At 63.4% G+C, this 17,530-nt stretch overlaps 3 protein-coding genes across 6 annotated transcripts; 1 reads left to right on the forward strand and 2 right to left on the reverse strand.

The window, feature by feature from the left end:
• Positions 1 to 11: 11 nt before the first annotated feature.
• On the forward strand, positions 12 to 3,550 carry MTNAP1 (mitochondrial nucleoid associated protein 1). The gene is made up of 4 exons (XM_064728790.1): positions 12 to 1,317; positions 1,607 to 1,714; positions 2,131 to 2,247; positions 2,766 to 3,550. The coding sequence occupies exons 1-4, from the start codon at positions 12 to 14 to the stop codon at positions 2,792 to 2,794; spliced, it is 1,560 nt and encodes a 519-aa protein (XP_064584860.1). The 3' UTR covers positions 2,795 to 3,550.
• On the reverse strand, positions 3,451 to 7,422 carry CPSF4L (cleavage and polyadenylation specific factor 4 like). 4 transcript variants are annotated; one of them, XM_064728791.1, is made up of 7 exons: positions 7,155 to 7,422; positions 6,590 to 6,739; positions 6,255 to 6,350; positions 5,562 to 5,655; positions 4,577 to 4,619; positions 4,412 to 4,472; positions 3,451 to 3,948 (listed from the first exon to the last, which is right to left on the reverse strand). In XM_064728791.1, the coding sequence occupies exons 1-7, from the start codon at positions 7,255 to 7,257 to the stop codon at positions 3,695 to 3,697; spliced, it is 801 nt and encodes a 266-aa protein (XP_064584861.1). In that variant the 5' UTR covers positions 7,258 to 7,422; the 3' UTR covers positions 3,451 to 3,694. The 4 variants fall into 4 exon arrangements, with proteins under 4 accessions (XP_064584861.1, XP_064584862.1, XP_064584863.1 ...); XM_064728792.1 differs by having other exon boundaries at positions 4,299 to 4,472; XM_064728793.1 differs by lacking the exon at positions 4,577 to 4,619.
• Positions 7,423 to 10,590: 3,168 nt separating this feature from the next.
• On the reverse strand, positions 10,591 to 17,530 carry CDC42EP4 (CDC42 effector protein 4). The gene is made up of 2 exons (XM_064728703.1): positions 17,444 to 17,530; positions 10,591 to 12,420 (listed from the first exon to the last, which is right to left on the reverse strand). Exon 2 carries the CDS (start codon positions 12,316 to 12,318, stop codon positions 11,398 to 11,400), a length of 921 nt encoding a protein of 306 aa, XP_064584773.1. The 5' UTR covers positions 12,319 to 12,420; positions 17,444 to 17,530; the 3' UTR covers positions 10,591 to 11,397.

Here is a 17,530-nt window from a genome sequence, read left to right on the forward strand (position 1 = left end):
TAGCGGCGGTAATGGCGGCGGGAGCGGCGGGGACGGAGCTGTGCCCGCACTGCGGGCGGCCCTTCAAGCGGCTCCGCGCGCACCTCCCGCACTGCAAGGCCGCACCGGCAGCACCGGCAGCGAGCCCCGGGCCGGGCCCCGGCAGCACCGCGCGGCCCGTCCCGAGCAGTGCCCGAGGTTCAGCGGCACGCCCGAGCCCCGCCAGCGCACCGGGAGCGGCGCCGCGATCGAACCCTCAGCCCTCCGCCACCAGCGGCAGCGCCCCGGAGCCGAGCCCAGCGCCGCATCCCCGCCCGGCCCCCGCTACCGGCCCTGCCTGCCCCGGTACCGACCCCGCCGCCCCCGGTAGCGGCCACGACGCGGTGCAGGACGTGGCCCGCAGCCTGGACCTGCACCCCGAGGAGGTGGAGGATGTGCCCCAGAGGCTGCGGGAAGGGGTCAAGGTGGTGATCGAGAAGCACCGAGCCAGGGTGGTCCGGGAGAAGGAGCCGCGGAGCCGCGGGGAACGGACGGAGCCCGGCCCCGCTCCCCGCAAATCTGCCCCGAAATCGCGGAGCAAGGAGGCACCGAGCCAGGGAGCCGCGGGGAGCGGGAGCTCCAAGGGAGGAAAAAGCGGCTTAAAGGCGACAAAGACACTGCGAGAGCCCGCTGAGAGCAGCGACAGCCCCGGTGACCTCGTCCAGAAGAAGGGAAGAGACAAAGCCCGAGCAGGAGGGGAGCGGGTGCAGATGGAAGCTGGGGAGCGATCTGAACCCCCCGTGTGTGCTCTGCACCCCCGGAGCCTCCGGCTGGCACCGGCGGAGCCCATCGGAGCTCACGGCTGGGGAACAGCCGGGAACGAGCTGGGGCTGCCGGGGCTGCGGGGGACGGCAGTGCCCGAGCCCACCGTGAGCACAGCCCCGGGGCTGGCATTGCAAACCCAGCCCGTTCCGAGCCCGGGCACAGCCCCGGGGCTGGCATTGCAAACCCAGCCCGTTCCGAGCCCGGGCACAGCCCCGGGGCTGGCATTGCAAACCCAGCCCGTTCCGAGCCCGGGCACAGCCCCGGGGCTGGCATTGCAAACCCAGCCCGTTCCGAGCCCGGGCACAGCCCCGGGGCTGGCTCTGCCCCTCACACTCCAAACCCAGCCCAGGCCGAGCCCAGCTCTGCCCCTCACGCCCCAAACCCAGCCCCTCTGCTCGGCCCGGGGCTTGGAGTGGTTTCCAGAATTGTATCCCGAGTCAGGAGGGCTCAGGATGTTTCCAGGGAATCGTTTCCACGAGGATGTGAGGATCACGGTGGAGACAGCCAGGGGTGGATTGGCACAGGGGCAGCAAGGTAATGAAAATCTCCCTGCTGGGATGTGCTGGAATGGCAGAGGGAATGGGAGAGGAGGGGTAGGGAATGCTGGGCTTGCCCAGGGAAGGATCCAGGAGAATCCAAGGAGCTTTACCTGGGCCTCCTCCAGCCTGCAACACCAATGGGTGATGTTTTTATGGAGTGTTGGGCTGATGGAGCCCAAACTGTGTGGGAGGAGTGATTCCCTCTCCTTTTCCCAGCCCACATTGCCCATCCCATGCCAGCACAGAGCCCCACAGTGCTGTGACCAGGCTGTGTCACCCTGCAGGTCCCCTCGCCGACAGGCCCCTGATGGAGGTGAGGCTGGGCGAGCTGCACACCTGGATCAGCACCTGCAGCTTCTCTGCCCAGGGGCTGCTGGGAGCAGTGCAGAGAGGTGAGAACTCCTGGCTTTTGGGGCACATCCATCCCACTTCCCTGGTTAACTTTGTTCAAATAGCCAGCCTGGATCTTTACAAAGCACAAATCATGGAGTGCTGGAAGGGACCAGAAGGATGATTCAGTGCCATTCCCTGCCTTCCACTGTCCCAGATGGCTCCAACCCCATCCAGCCTGGCCTGGGGCACTGCCAGGGATCCAGGGGCAGCCACAGCTCCTCTGGGCACCTGTGCCAGGGCCTCACCCCTCACAAGGAACAATTCCTTCCCATCCATCATCCCACCAATCCCTGCCCTCTGGCACTGGGAATAAACAAACAAACCTCCCCAACACTTTGGCTGTGTAAAGTCCCAGGGAAGCAGTGACTTCCCAAGAGCAGCCCATGATTTACCCCTCTCCTTTGTCTCCCAACAGCCTGGGGCAGTTACTGTGCCAAGTACATCCACGTGAAGCAGGGGGGACCTGCTGGAATCTCCATGCTCCTGGCTGGCTACTGCCTGCTCAGCTATGGCTGGAACTATCAGCACTTCAGTAAGGCTTCCTGTTTCAGGAATTCTTCCTTTTGCAGCACTTGGAAACACTGTTTAGCATCCCTGTTAATTAAAGCTCTGGATCAGTAAAGGCTTTCTATTTCAGGAATTCTTCCTTTTGCAGCACTTGAAAGTCTGTTTAGCATCCCTGTTAATTAAAGCTCTGAAATAATTGAAATAATTAAATTGTTTAAACACTCCCCATTTAATCCCAGAGCTCAGAGAGCAGGATTCTCTAGGTGGGCAGAGGAATTTGGGTAATAAAAGTGCTGATAGCAGCTGCTGACTCACAGCTTCTCCCTGGAGAGCACCAGGATTGTCAGGAGCACTTGGAAAAGCCCACACAGGGGCAGAGGGAGGAGATGTTCCAACAAGAGCTGCATTTCCTGACAGATTACAAGGAATTTGGTGGTGTTCAGGTGGTTCCAAACACAGAAACAGAGAAGCTGCACTTGGGCTGGAGCCCCCAAACAGATCCCTGTGCTGACCCTGGATTTTTTTCCCTCCCTTTTCTTCCAGAGCGGCACCGCTGGAGAAAATACCACTGAAGGAGCTGGAGCAGCAGCCAGGGAACAGCCCCAGCTTTGGGGAGGCAGCAGAGCAGCCAGGAGCAGCATCCCAGCAGGCATTCCCAGCTGCAGGGGCCTGGCTGGGGCTGCAGCTGAGGAGGAGCTGCTTTGCAGGTCGGCTGGTGTGGCACAGAGGTGACAGGGACAGCCTGTGCTCCCCCCTCCGTGGTCAGGCAGCTTTAACAGTGAAATGAGAAAGCTTTAGAGGCACCTGAGGGATCTGTGGGGGCAGGAGAGCTCCTGGAGGCTGCAGAGTCCCAGATCCCCTGTTTGGGACAGGAGACAACACCTTGTCCTGAGCTGTCATTAGAGATTATGTGACAATTCTGCTGTAGCTGAATGCACTTCAACCCCAAGAACCATTCCCTTTCAATTCAGAGCTGTGCCTGGCCCAGCCCAGTTTGTACTGGTGGGACTGGCCAGGACCTGTGTGAAGGCACTGGAGCAGCAGCTCAGACCACAACACCCCAACTCTGGGGAATAAAACTCCATGGGATGAGCTGTTGTGCCCAAAGGGCAAACCAGGACAGTCAGCAGTGCTAGTTGGAGCCTGCCATCCCCAGACATGTCTGGGAAAGGGTTGCTCATGTTCCAGGCATGAAGGGCAAAAAAAAAAAAAAAAAAGGAGCCAAGAATTAAAAGTCTGAGCTCTTTATTCTGCAGTGCAGTAGTGCTGTGACAGAGGTGCTGCACCAAAAACTCTCTCACCAGCAATAAAAACCTGTGTGGATTTTCCTTTCCTGCTCGGGTTGTGATCTCAAACGTGGTGCTTTGTGCTCCTTTCCCAAGGGATGAGCACATCCCCGCCCTCCCTGTGCCCAAAATCCTGGCCCCAGCCAGGCCTGCACCCTTCACACCTTGGCAGTGCTGCTGCTGCCCTCAGCCAGCTGTGCCAGGGGAGCAGCCAGCTGTGCCAGGCCCCGATTGACATTGCATGCAGTGCTTTCTGTGCTGTGAGCTGTGCTGGGCAGACCCTGCTGGCTGTCCCGGTGCTGTGTCCATGGTGTGTGTCGTCCTCCTCCTCATCCTCCTCATCCTCTCCTGAGCTGTGTGGAGCACTGCAGTCACTTTCCCAGCAGCATTTCCAGCTGAGTCCTCCTGCTCTGGCTGGCACAGGGTCTGGCTGATCCTCTCTGGGGGCACAGGGAAGGGGTTTGTGCTGGATCAGCCCCTGCCACATCCCCATGTGTTCATTTTCACCCCATTTCCAAAGGAATGGAATAATGGAACAGCACCCTGAGAGTTCCAACTACACCAAACCTCTGAGCCACAGGGATTTGTTGTTCCCAGGGTTCTCACCACTCAAATCCCTTCCCCTGCTGGTTCCCACCCCAGCTCCAAACACCACAAGGAAAACACACATTTCCAGTCCAAGAGGCTGTTTGGGAGCACTCTGAGCATCCCCACAGCGCCTGCTGCTCCTCATCCTCCCCCCAAGGTGACACCACTGCTCCCAGCCCTCCCATTGCCCAGAATCTCTCACCTTGGAGCAGGTGCCTGCCTGCAGCAGGCTCTGGGGGCTCGGGGGGCAGCCCCTGGTGTCCCACAGCTGCTGGGTGCCACATGCAGGTGGCTCCTTGGCTGGCACATGCTCACCTCCCCCGTCCTCTGCAGCAGCCAGGTCCCTCTGTACCAGCCCCCATGGGCATCCAGCTCCCTGGGGAAAGGGGGCAGAGGGGGGGCAGTTGGCATCTGCTGCCCCACAGGAGCTGGGGGGCAACTGGGGCATCACCCCCATGGGCACAGGGACAGCAGCTTCACCTTGGATGGGTCTGTGCTGCTCGGCATCAGCCCGGCCTTGAGGCTGGAGGGGACACAGAGGACAGGCAGTTACTGCTTGGGGTGTCCCCAGAGCCCCCTACAGCCCCTCAGGGCTGTCCCCAAACCCCCCTAAAGCTGCCCCAGCCCCTCAGGGGTGTCCCCAGACCCTCCTGAAGCTCCCCCAGCCCCTCAGGGCTGTCCCCAAACCCCCCTGAGGCTCCCCCAGCCCCTCAGGGCTGTCCCCAAACCCCCCCTGAAGCTCCCCCAGACCCTCAGGGCTGTCCCCAAACCCCCCTGAGGCTCCCCCAGCCACTCAGGGCTGTCCCCAAACCCCTCTGAGGCTCCTACAGCCCCTCAGGGCTGTCCCCAAACCCCTCCTGAGGCTCCCCAGCCCCTTAGGGCTGTCCCCAGACCCCTCCTGAAGCTGCCCCAGCCCCTCAGGGGTGTCCCCAGACCCTCCTGAAGCTCCCCCAGCCCCTCAGGGCTGTCCCCAAACCCCCCTGAAGCTCCCCCAGCCCCTCAGGCCTGTCCCCAAACCCTCCTGAGGCCCCCCAGCCCCTCAGGGCTGTCCCCAAACCCTCCTGAGGCCCCCCAGCCCCTCAGGGCTGTCCCCAAACCCTCCTGAGGCCCCCCCAGCCCCTCAGGGCTGTCCCCAAACCCCCCTGAGGCTCCCCCAGCCCCTCAGGGCTGTCCCCAAACCCCCCTGAGGCTCCCCCAGCCCCTCAGGGCTGTCCCCAAACCCCCCTAAAGCTCCCCCAGCCCCTCAGGGCTGTCCCCAAACCCCCCTGAGGCTCCCCCAGCCCCTCAGGGCTGTCCCCTGCCCACCCACCCCTGCCCCTGCTGTCACAGCAGCCCAGCTCAGGTGTGGGGTTTGGTTAATTCAGACCCTTTGTGTCCTTGTCCCTGACCCTGCAATGGCCACAGCCACCTCAGAGAGGGGGTTTTACACCCCCCAAACCACACACCAAGCCCCCCCAGTACGTACTGCACGAATTTGCACTTGGGTCCCTCGGGGCAGAAGCCCACCAGGTAGTTGGCACACATCACCCTCCTCATGTGCTTGTACTTGCACAGGGGACCTGCCGGGCACAGGGGACACTCACAGGGACACGAAATTGTGAGAGCTCTGCTCTTCCTGCAGCTCCCAGCCCAAATCCACCCCCTCGGGTCGTGGGCACCAGCCCCATCGGGCACCCCCTGCCCACTCTGCCCCATAGCCATGATATTTTCTGAAAAATACTTTTCTTGGGATTTTTCCTCCTGAGAAGCTGGGAGGCCTCAGGAACAAAATGTAAAGAATAATTATCTGCTGCTGTGGAATGCAACAGGTGCATCTGGGATTGGTCTCATGTGGTTGTTTCTAATTAATGGCCAATCACAGCCCAGCTGGCTTGGACAGAGAGTCCGAGCCACAAACCTTTGTTACCATTCCTTCTTTTTCTATTCTTAGCCAGCCTTCTGATGAAATCCTTTCTTCTATTCCTTTAGTATAGTTTTAATATAGTATATATCATAAAATAATATCATATATATCATAAAATAATAAGTCAAGCCTTCTGAAACATGGAGTCAGATCCTCGTCTCTTCCCTCATCCTGGGACCCCTGTGAACACAGTCACACTGCCCCATCCCCTCTGGGCACCCCCTGCCCACCCAGCCCTGCCCATCCCCAGCTCACCGTGCCAGCAGAAGCCTCGGTCGTACCAGGGACAGCGCCCGGTGCTGGCGGTGGCACCGGCGTGCAGGAAGGGACAGTCCTTGTTGCTGCACTCCCCTGCGGGAACAAGGCATGGAACACTCGGGACAATGCGGAGAGAATAAATCCCGCCAGGATGGGCTGGATCAGAGGAATTGGGGTGCCCTGGGACAGCCCGGTTTGGCTGGGATGGGGGGACAGCGGCTGTTTGACAGTGGCACTTCTCCCCGCAGGCAGGAGGTGGCATCAGCCGCTCGCTCCAGGCCAGCCCCGAGGGATGGGAAGGGGTTCCCTGGGATGCCCAGCCCCGCACCTACCGAACCTGGAGTAGAAATAGCACTCGGGCACCCGGCTGGCATCGTAGCCGTGCAGGAAATCGCAGCTTTCACCTCTCTTGCAGAGCCCTCGCAGCCAATGCTTGCACACGGCGGGCTTGGTCCTGCCGGGCCGGGGGTGGCCCTGCACACCTGGGACAGCCCTGTCACTGCCAGCCTGTCCCCAGTGCCCAGCCCTGGCACTGCCAGCCTGTCCCCAGTGTCCCTGCACACCTGGGACAGCCCTGGCACTGCCAGCCTGTCCCCAGTGTCCCTGCACACCTGGGACAGCCCTGTCACTGCCCGCGGGTCCCCAGTGCCCAGCCCTGGCACTGCCAGCCTGTCCCCAGTGTCCCTGCACACCTGGGACAGCCCTGGCACTGCCAGCCTGTCCCCAGTGTCCCTGCACACCTGGGACAGCCCTGGCACTGCCAGCCTGTCCCCAGCAATGCCCAGAGCCAGGACAAAAACCAGCCAGGTTTTGCGGGAGGGCAGCAAGAGGAGAACCCCAAAAGCTCCCACAGCCCCAGCACCACCCAAAAACGCCACAGCCCTGTCCCCAACTTACTGTCCACCCCCGGGAAGGGCAGGGGCTGAGCTCTGAGCTGCTCCACATCAGCCTCCGAGTCCAAGCTGATCCTCTCCATGCCAGCCACCAGCTCCTGCATCATCCCTGCTGCGGGGAGAGCCCAGCAGGGGAAGGGGAAGAGGGAAGGGGACTCCCCAGGGAAAACACAGCTCTCCAAAGGGAGCACCGCGCTCTGCAGGTCCCGGCAGCCTCCCTGGGCCCCAGCAAAACCCTCCTCTTCCTCCTCCTCCTCCCCAGGCAGAGCAGAACCAGCCCCAGCAGCCCTGCAGTGCTGCATTTACAGGGGGGAGCTGCCCACATCTGATCCCAATTTGCAGCCCTGATTGCCTGCAGCCCCAGCTGGGGAGCTCAGCCCCGCTCCCCTCTCAGCCTCCCCACTCCCACATCTGCTTCTCCTCCAGGAAAGGGGCTGGGGCTGCCTGGGGGCTGGGTTAACCCCTCACTTGGAGGCCTTACACAGAGACAAACACGGCCAGAGTGCTGGGATGGAGCGTTCCAGCAGCACGGGGTGGGTGCTGCGTGTGTTTGGGGTGCTCTGGGCACAGCAGCACCAGCCCCTGCCCTGCTCTCCAGTGCTTGGCATGACAGAGCCACAGCCCTGGGCTCCTGGAAGGGGCCACACCTTTGCATCCCAGCAAATCATGGAGTGGTTTCTTGTGGAATGCTCCTCAGAGCCCTCCCTGTTCCATCCTCAGGCAGGGAACTTCCATCTCTGAGTGCACTTCACCCCAAGAACCATTCCCTTCAAATTCAGAGCTGTGCCTGGCCCTGCCCAGTTTGTACTGACCCAGTTTGTACTGGTGGGACTGGCCAGGACCTGTGTGAAGGCACTGGAGCAGCAGCTCAGACCACAACACCCCAATTCTGGGGAAGAAAACTCCATAGGATGAGCTGTTGTGCCCAAAGGGCAAAAACTCTTTGCCATGAAAGCTATGGGGTTTTCAAGGGTGCCAGGCTCCAGTGGCACATTCTGGGCACGACCAGGTCTCTGTGAGTTTGCTGGAGCCCACCTGGAGCAGGATTTATCCCTGGATTTATCCCAAAGCTCCATCCCAAAGCTCCATCCCTGGCTCAGCCCCGGGGCTGCCACGGCCCATGGAGCCCTGCTCCCATTCTGTCACTTGCCATCAGAGCACTGGACCAGCACTGTCACACTCTGCCCGTGGGTGCTGCAGGGTGCTGGGCACCCACTGCCCACCGTATGGGACACCCTGATGCCACCCTAGAAGTGTGACCATGTTCACAGGGTTCAGGGGTCCCAGGATGAGGATCTGACTCCATGTTTCGGAAGGCTGATTTATTATTTTATGATATATATTATATTAAAACGATACTAAAAGAATAGAAGAAAGGATTTCATCAGAAGGCTGGCTAAGAATAGAATAGAATAGAATAGAATAGAATAGAATAGAATAGAATAGAATAGAATAGAATAGAATAGAATAGAATAGAATAGAATAGAATAGAATAGAATAGAATAATAACAAAGGTTTGTGGCTCAGCTCTCTGTCCAAGCCAGCTGACTGTGATTGGCCATTAATTAGAAACAACCACATGAGACCAATCACAGATGCACCTGTTGCATTCCACAGCAGCAGATAATCACTGTTTACATTTTGTTCCTGAGGCCTCCCAGCTTCTCAGGAGGAAAAATCCTAAGGAAAGGATTTTCCATAAAATATGTCTGCGACACGGGGGTGTGACAAATGTCACTGTGCCCATCCCGGGGGTGTGACAATGTCACTGTGCCCACCCAGGGCTTTGGGGATGCTGGGGGTGCCTGGCTGTCGGTGCTGGCCGGGCACTGGCGGTGCTGGTGTCACTGCCCCCAGCCCAGCACACGTGGCACTGTCGCTGTCCCCGCTCCCTCCCTGCTGTCCCCGTGTCCCGGCCGTGCTCACGCTCTGCAGCCCCGCTCGCACTTTCTGCCCCATCACCTCGCGGCACCGCGGCGCTGCCGAGCCCCAGCCCGGAGCCGACAGGCGTCACGAACGATCAGGCAGCTAGTGACAGATCCAGTGACAGGGGGCCCGTGACAGTGCACCGGCAGGGTGCTCCTGCCACAGCCCGGGGAGCACAGCCAGGCAGGGACCGAACCGCGTGTTGGCCACGCATCTGGGACAAGAGGAGGCCCAGTGACAGTGACCAGGGGCAGGGGATGGGACAGGGGACACTGGCACAGTGACCAGGGGCAGGGGATGGGACAGGGGACACTGGCACAGTGAGACCGGATTGGCAGGGGATGGGACAGGGACACTGGCACGGTGACCAGGGGCAGGGATGGGACAGGGGACACTGGCACAGTGACCAGGGGCAGGGGATGGGACAGGGGACACTGGCACAGTGAGCAAGGGGCATTGGCTCAGGGGATGGGACAGGGGACACTGGCACAGTGACCAGGGGCAGGGGATGGGACAGGGGACACTGGCACAGTGAGCAAGGGGCATTGGCTCAGGGGATGGGACAGGGGACACTGGCACAGTGACCAGGGGCAGGGGATGGGACAGGGGACACTGGCACAGTGACCAGGGGGCAGGGGACACTGGCACAGTGACCAGGGGTAGGGGATGGGACAGGGGACACTGGCACAGTGAGCAAGGGGCATTGGCTCAGGGGATGGGACATGGGACCCTGGCACAGTGAGCAGGGCAGAGCAGCCTGCTGAGCTCAGAGCCTCCAGCTGCAGCTGCTGTTGTTCTCCCTGTCCCGGACAATGGCCCAATGTCCCCTGGCCGGGGTGACAGGACAGGACCCCATTGTGTCCCCACAGCGTTTGCTCGCTCCCCTGGCTGCCCCAGGGAGATCCATTTGGGTGGGCAGGGGCATCCAGCCCCTCCCAAAGCTGTTTGGGGGATAAATCATTCCCTCTCTGCAGCGAGGAGGATGGTGCTCAGGGAAAGGCTGTGGGGCCATTCCTGGCACTCTGCCCCCTCTCAGCCCAGCTCCATCCAAGGGGTGGAATGGAGAATCACTCCCAGCACTGGCAGAGCCCCATTTCCCCAGTGGGAAGCTGGCTGTGGGATCACAGTGACTCCTGCTCGCTCTGCCGGGATCATCCAGGGCCAGGGCAGCCCCAGGAGGGACCCCCTGGCCCCCAGCCCGTGGGAGCAGGGACAGCCAGTGCAGTGCTGCCCCCTCCTCCCCGGCCGCAGGGAGCAGGGCTGGGGAGGACAGGGCAGCGCTGGCAGAGCCAGCCCTTGGCAGGAGCTGCCTGGCCCCAGGGTCCCAGCCCCGAGCCAGATCCGGCCAGCGGGGGCTCTGCTGCTTCCTCAGGACACGGCAGAGAGAGCTCGGCCCGGCAGGTGCCCACACTGCGGCCAGGGATGGGCAGGGATGGGGCAGCACGGGGACACTGGAACGGCTCGGGCAGCAGGTCCCCCCTCAGTGTCACCCCTGAGGAACTCAGGCCACTGCGGTCACTACCATTTCCTTTTATTCCTTGCATTTGTACATACACGGTATAAAAGCTCCTGTTCCAGCCGCCTGCTCCCGCCACTGCCCGGCCCCATCGGGATCCCGGTGCCTTCCAGGAGCTGCTCCCACAGGGCACAGACCCACACTTCCATCAGCGGCCCTGGAGCCGGCTGGGAGCACCCCTGTGACCCCTGGAGAGTCAAACATCTGGGATGGAACCATCCATCCATCCATCCATCCGAGGGACGGGGAGCGAGCACCTGCCACGGCACTGGGAAGCTCCTGGTCTGCAGAAAAAAGCTTTTCTGTCCCCAAAAATCCCAGGAAGCTGGAGCTGCCCATAGTCCCAGGCCACCTCCTTGCTCCAGAGCCAAGTTCTTCCTCATGGGAAAATCTTCCCTCAGTTAAAACCAAAAGAGAGTAGAGAAAGGTAAGTACAAATCAGAAAACAGTAAAAACTGTACGGTGGAAAATATATATATATTACTAAAAGGGCTAAAACTCCAAAGGCTCGTCTTGTTGGATCCTAAATCGCTTTACGCGGGCAGGGGGGGCAGGAGAAAGGAGCTAATATCCAAAGTCCAACAGAAAGAACCGAAATCGAGTCTGCTTCCCCTCCCAGGAGTGCTGGAGCTGCCTGGGGCTGTCAGGAACGCCCTGGCCCTGGGAGCAGAGCTCTGTCCTGCTGCAACACACGGAGGGAACCAGGCAGGAGCCGAGTCCTCCCCGGTGCCACCTCTTGGCATGTCCAGCCCTGTGTCCAAGCAAGCTCAGTGAGAACCAGACCCTGGGCTCGGCCCTCCTCTCTCTATACCCGGATCTCATCGTCATCCTCGTCGGCGAACGAGAACTCCTTGTCGGGGCGTTTCGGGGCCGCTCCCCGCTGGCTCGGCGGCCTGGGCACAGGGCTGCGCTCCGAGGGGCAGCTGGACACCGGGCTGCTGTCCCTGGGGCTGCGGCCACCGGCGCCACGGGCCGGGCTCTGGCTCGGCGGGGCCGCCAGCGGGGAGCCAGGCGGGGCAGCCTCGCCTTCCTCCTCCTCCTCCTCCTCCTCTGCCTCGGCGTCTTCGTCCTGCTCCCACTGATCCTTATCCATGATGCTCAGCACGTCGCCGAGCATGGAGGGCCCCAGGTCGATGTGGAAGGACATGATGGACTCGGCGTGCTTCAAGCCCGCGCCGCCCTTGGCCAGCCCCACGGGCAGGTCCGTGATGTCCCCGAAGTCGCGCTCGTCCAGGCCGGGGCTCCGCGGCCCCGCGGCCGCTCCGTTGGGGCGCTGCTGCTCCTCGGGGCTCCCCTCCTCGGGCAGCTTCTTCACGGGGCTGGACGAGAGGCTCTTGGGCAGCTGCCCCGCGCTCCTGTCCACGTCCTTCTCGTTGAGCTGCGGCAGGGACACGGCGTTCTTGACGAAGAGCGCCGAGTCGCGCAGCGAGCCCAGCATGTCCCGCCGGTCGCCGCGCGTCACCGACTGCGAGCGCTTGCTGCTGCGGAAGCGCCGCGACAGCAGGCCCGGCTTGGAGGCTCCGGGCTCCTCTCCCGCCTCCGGCACCGGCTCCCCGGCCTTGCTGGTGAGGAAGGAGGTGTCCCCGAAGGCGTCCCCGGCGCGCCCCACGTGCATGGTGTGGCGGAAATCGCCCAGGGGAGCGCTGATCATCTCGGCCGTCAGGTCGGCGCGCGAGCGGCGCTTGGAGTGCGCCGAGTTGGACACGAGCTGCTTGAGGATGGGCATGGTGGCGCCCAGGGGAGGCTGTGCCACGCTGGGTCCCGCGTACGGTGCTCACAGATGGGGCTGCGCAGCTGGGATGTCACCGGTGTCACCGATGGGTCACTCCTAGGGGAGAGGAGGGAAGGACATGGTCAGGCTTTGAGGATCCCACCAAGCTGCCAAATGGGATCCTGTGCCCACCAGCTTGGCTTTCCCGGGAATTGGCTCCATGCAGGGCATCATTCCACATCCCCAGACCCCTCTGAGCTCCCCACACCCCCAGACCCAGCCTGGAGCAGAGAGACCCTCAGGAGATCCCACCAAGCTACAAAATATGATCCTGTGCCCACCAGCTGCTTGGTTCTCCTGAGAACTGGCTCCATGCAGGGCATCATTCCACATTGGACACATCCCCACACCCCCAGACCCATCCCTGGAGCAGAGAGACCCTCAGGAGAAACACCTGGGCACAGAAATCCCTCAGGATGATCCCTGACCCTGTGCCCCCCATGAATGGGCACCACGGGCACCCTCTGCCCCTGCCCGTGCAGCCCCAGCCCCCTCAAGCAGGGCACAGCAGCTCCAGGCTCTGCGAGCAGCACGCTGAGAAGATGCCTGGGATTTTTTTTCTTTTTTTTTCCTAATTGGAAGAAAGCGGGGAGGAGCAGACGCCAGGAGGAATTGGAAACAGACGGCAGGAAGTGTGTGAGGAGGGCGTAGAGCCCCCGGGAGGCACCGCCAGCCGAGCAGGGGGACGGGGGGACCACGATGGGGACCCCTCCATGCTCTGCAGCACGGGGACATGGGGACACCGCTTTATGGCACCCTGGAGCCCCCCAAAACCCTCGGAGTGTGACCATCCCCACCCTCCCCAGCGGTCTCGTGGTCACCGCTGTGACTCAGAGGTGACAGAAATGACGAGGGCTCTGCTCGACCACAACGGCAACGGGCACAAGTGAACACGTTCCTCCTTCCCTTGCCCACCTCGGTGCCACCAGCCCAGGCAGGCAATGAGGGGACAAGGACAGCGAGCGTGTGGCCGCATCCCGCGGCGCCAGGCGGCCCCAGGTGGTCCGGGAGAGGCAGCCGGGGAGGAAGGGCCCGTGGCCGCCCTCTTCCTCCCTGCGGGCACCGCCGGCGACACCGCGCCCCGTGACACGCACGGGAAGGGACACGGACGTGTGGCTTCGGAAGGAACCGTGTGACGGGGCCACGTCCCCGGGGCACAGCTGGCATCGATGGTCCCAGCACAGCCCGGTCCTGGACACCGCCACCAGCACCCACCCCAGGGGCGCCAGCAGGGCCAGGGGACACCTCCACCCCCTCCTGTCCCCAGAGGCAGGCTGTGACACCCCGCTGTCCCCCAGAGGAGCAGCAGGAGCACAGGCAGGGCAGGATGGACTCTGGCCCCACGCTGGGGCAAAGTCCTCTGCCCAACCCTCCCGTGCCTGGCTCCCGGATGGGCCTGGCCAGGCCAGGAGTGCTCTGTGGCATGGCACTGGTGGCACATGGTCTCATTCCATGACCAGCCCAGGGAGGCACAGCCTGAGCCCCCAGGGGGATGATGGCACATGGGGGACCAGCTGGGGAGCCCCAAATTCACCCCCAGCAGCAGGAGAAGTCACCCAGCAGCCACATCTCCTTCCCTGCACCATCCCAGGGAGGCACAGCCTGAGCCCCCAGGGGGATGATGGCACATGGGGAGCCCCCAGCTCACCCCCAGCAGCAGGAGCAGCCACTCAGCAGCCACACCTCCTTCCCTGCACCCCAAACCAGGAGCCAGGAGAATTCCTTCCCCCCCAGCCCATCCCAGCAGAGAGGAGCAGCTCTCTGGGATCTCTGCTGCCTCTCTGGGATCTCCCTCACGCGTGCATGGCACGAACGCTTTCCCCTTCCAAGGTCTCCTTCCAGGCCAGCATTCCTGCAGCCTCTGCTTTCCCATAAAACAAACACTCCCGGCGAGCTCCCCAGCTGGGCCAGGCAACCGTGCTGCTGATTTAGGCCATCTGGGGACTGTCCCTCCCTTGTATTTAGATTTCGGGGCCAAGTTCAGCATTTGTGAGATACTTTGCAAAGGGGCCACCGGGAGGTTGGAGCGGTCCCAGCCGGGCCAGCAGCGCTCCATCACCCTCACAGCCTGCACAGGGATAACGTGGCCCCCTCCCCTAAACTCTGCAGTCTTCACAGCAGCCAAAATCTGCCCCCATCGCTCGATGCCTCGCTCCCAGCTCGCCCCGAGAGGCGGTGGCAGCACAGATGGACAGTGCTGCCCACACTGGGGAGCTGGACACAGAGCCCTTTTCTCCTCCTGTTGCTCGGGGAGAGCAGATCCTGTGACATTCCCGCTGCTGCTGGTGCCTTCACAAAGGAAACCAGGCCAGGGAGGCATCGCTGCCGTTCCAGCCACCTACCAGGGGAAGCTGCTGGTAACCCGAGAGACTTCACAGGCACCTGGCAGCGCTGCCCAGAGCACAGCCAAGCCCCAGCAGGGCTTTGGGGCAAGGGGAGGGGACAGGACCTGCACACAGGGCTCGAGGACAAGAGGGATAACTGGTACTGACAGCCCTGTGCTGCCTCCCACCTGCCCTGGGAGCCCTGTGGCTCTGGGGACTGAGAACCTGAGGCGCCCAGGGACACAATTGTCCCTGTAAATGACTGTCTGCTTGTAGGACAGCGCAGAACTGGGACAGCCCTGGCCAGGCCCACGTGCCCTGATGGTGCAGGCTTCCCACGAGACCCCCCCTCTATCCTCTCCATCTCATCCTGCCCTGCATCAGTCACCCGTGGGGACCAGAGTGAAAGTGGCTCAGGGAAGGAGGCCAGTGAGTGAGAGCACACAGGAGAAACGCCAAGTCCAGCCACATTCCCGAGCATCCTGCCCCCAGCTCTTCCCGTTCACAGCCTGGGAAAGCCGAGCTGGGAGAGCCAAGCTGGAAAAGCCAAGCTGGAAAAGCCTCCTGGCCGGCCCAGCCGGCTCCAAACGAGCTCCCCAGCTTCCCCAAGCAGAGCCCCCCGGGCAGCACCCCGAGATCAGAGCGTGCTCTCCCCGCCCTGCCAGCAATGGGGCAGGGGCTGTGCCGGACCGGTCGGGTCCCCCACAGTGCCCAGGGCCAGGGAGAACCCACACACGGGACAGGGCGGCCACCCCGCCCGCTCAGCCCCGCTCTGGGGTGCGCTGCCCCTCGGGGATCCTTTGATCCTTTGATGTTGGAGCCGGGCAGGCGGCAGCCGGAGACAGGGCACGGCTCACAGCCCGCCACCGCCGGCCCAGGAGGGGACACAGCGCTGTCACACCCTCGCTTCGGCTCCGCAGCGACTCTTCCCAGGGCCCGGGGGCAGGCGGTGCTGGCGGTGACAGGTCTGGTCCTGTCCCTGGCACCGGGACGCCGCTGCTGCAGCAACCCCGGGATGCTCCGAGCGGCCTCTGGAAGTGGAAAATGCCCTGGCAGCGAGCTCCAGGGCCGGGGATGGAGAGATGGCACCCGGGGAGGGAGGAGAAGCTTGGCTCCCACCGGCACACGGATCAGCACCAGGCTGGGAACTCAGCGCCGGTGCCAAAAGCAGAGAAGCGCTCCCGGAGGGGACTGCCAAGAGCCGGGAGGTAGCCAGAGTTCAGCGAGGAACCGCTGGCAGGACACGCCAGAACACGCACAGGGCCATAAATCCTCCAGCTCCGGGGCCACGAACCGGCCCGCGGCTCTGCAGGGCCAGGAGGGGACTTTTCCAGGGGTAAAGGTTATCTCATCTCCTCGCTGGCCTGGCTCTGCGTCTGTGCAACAGGGTCTGCCACAGGATGCCGGGGCTGAACAGACCTCCCGACCTGCGCCGGGCTCCGGATTCCTGCGGTTTTCTGGGCTGGACGGGAAGTTCGCAGGCAGCCATCCCACGGCTCCCTACCTGCCGGGGGCCCGGAGCCGGCTCGGGGGGCCCTGCGCGGCTCTTCCTGCTCGGGACAAAACGCAGCGAACAAAGGCGGCGAGCGGCACGGTCAGCACAACGCCGGCAGCGGCGGGGCTGGAGCGGGGGCCGGGGATGGAGCCCCGCGGCCGCTCACGGAGCCGGGGATCGGGATCGGGGTTCGGGCAGGCTCGCTCTGCACCCCCAAACACGCTGAGCCTCCGGGGCTAAAGCTCAGCTGGAGTCGCTCCACGGTTTCCGTGGGAGCTGCGGCCAACACAGATTTGTTTACTGCGTGCCCGGGCTGGGAACGAGCCCTGTCCTGGCTGCAGGGATGGCACGTTGTGCCTCAGTTTCCCCTCAGAGCCCGTTAACGATCCCTTTGGAACAACTCCACGGCTCTATAGATCCCAGCTCCCTTTGGAACAGCCTCCCTGATCCATACATTCGGCGCTTGGAAACATCCATACTCCACACTGTTGCTGCTGCTGCCAGAGCGGGGTCAAACCGGGCCGGCGTGGGACGAGTCCAGCGCCCGCCAGCGCTCGCTGCCCACGGATCCACGGTTCTGCGGGCACCGGAGCGGCTCCGGGAGCCAGCCCCGTGCCCAGCGCCGGTAGAACCGGGCACTGCCTCTCTCCGGGCACCCGCGGCAGCGGAGTGGGACGGGTGGCAGGGCGGAGGGCAGGCTGCGGCCAGCCGGGACCCCTGTCCGGGAACACCGGGGGATGAACGGGAAGGGGATTTCGGGCGGCTCTGACTCAGCACCCGCCGGCGCCCAGCCCCGAGTGCCGCTGGAGCCGCTCCAGCCGCCGAGGATCCGATTCCCGACCCGGGCCGCGGGCAGCCACCGCCCCGGTCCCACCGCCGCCACCCCCGCGAGGGGCTCGGCGGAGCGAACGGGCGCCCATGGCCGGTGGGGCGGGGTGCGCTGAGCCGGGCCGGTGCCCCGCGCTGGGCAAACAGCGCTCCGCATCCTGTTAACCCCTTCACCCACCCGCGCCGCGCTCCGGCCCCACGGCGCGGCGGGGAATGAGGCGGGGGGTCCCGGCCGCCCCTCCGCCCCGTACCGGAGCGCGGCAGCGCCGGGGACCCCGCCCGCCCGCCGGACAATAGCCGAGCTGAGCGCGCCGGGAGCCCGCCACGCCGGGACGAGCCGCGCCGGGCCGGACCTGGCCAAGCGGGGCCGAGTCTCGCCGGGCCGCCGCGACCCGCGGAGCCCCCGGTGTGTCCCCGTCCCTCCCTCCCGTACCTGCTCGCCCGGGCCCCGCTGCCGCCGCCGGTCCATGGCCGCGCCGCGCCGGAACGGAGCGCCCCCCCCACCCCGGCGATGACATCA

This window comes from Zonotrichia leucophrys, chromosome 18 (assembly GCF_028769735.1).
Source record: "Zonotrichia leucophrys gambelii isolate GWCS_2022_RI chromosome 18, RI_Zleu_2.0, whole genome shotgun sequence".
Classification (NCBI taxonomy): domain Eukaryota; kingdom Metazoa; phylum Chordata; class Aves; order Passeriformes; family Passerellidae; genus Zonotrichia; species Zonotrichia leucophrys.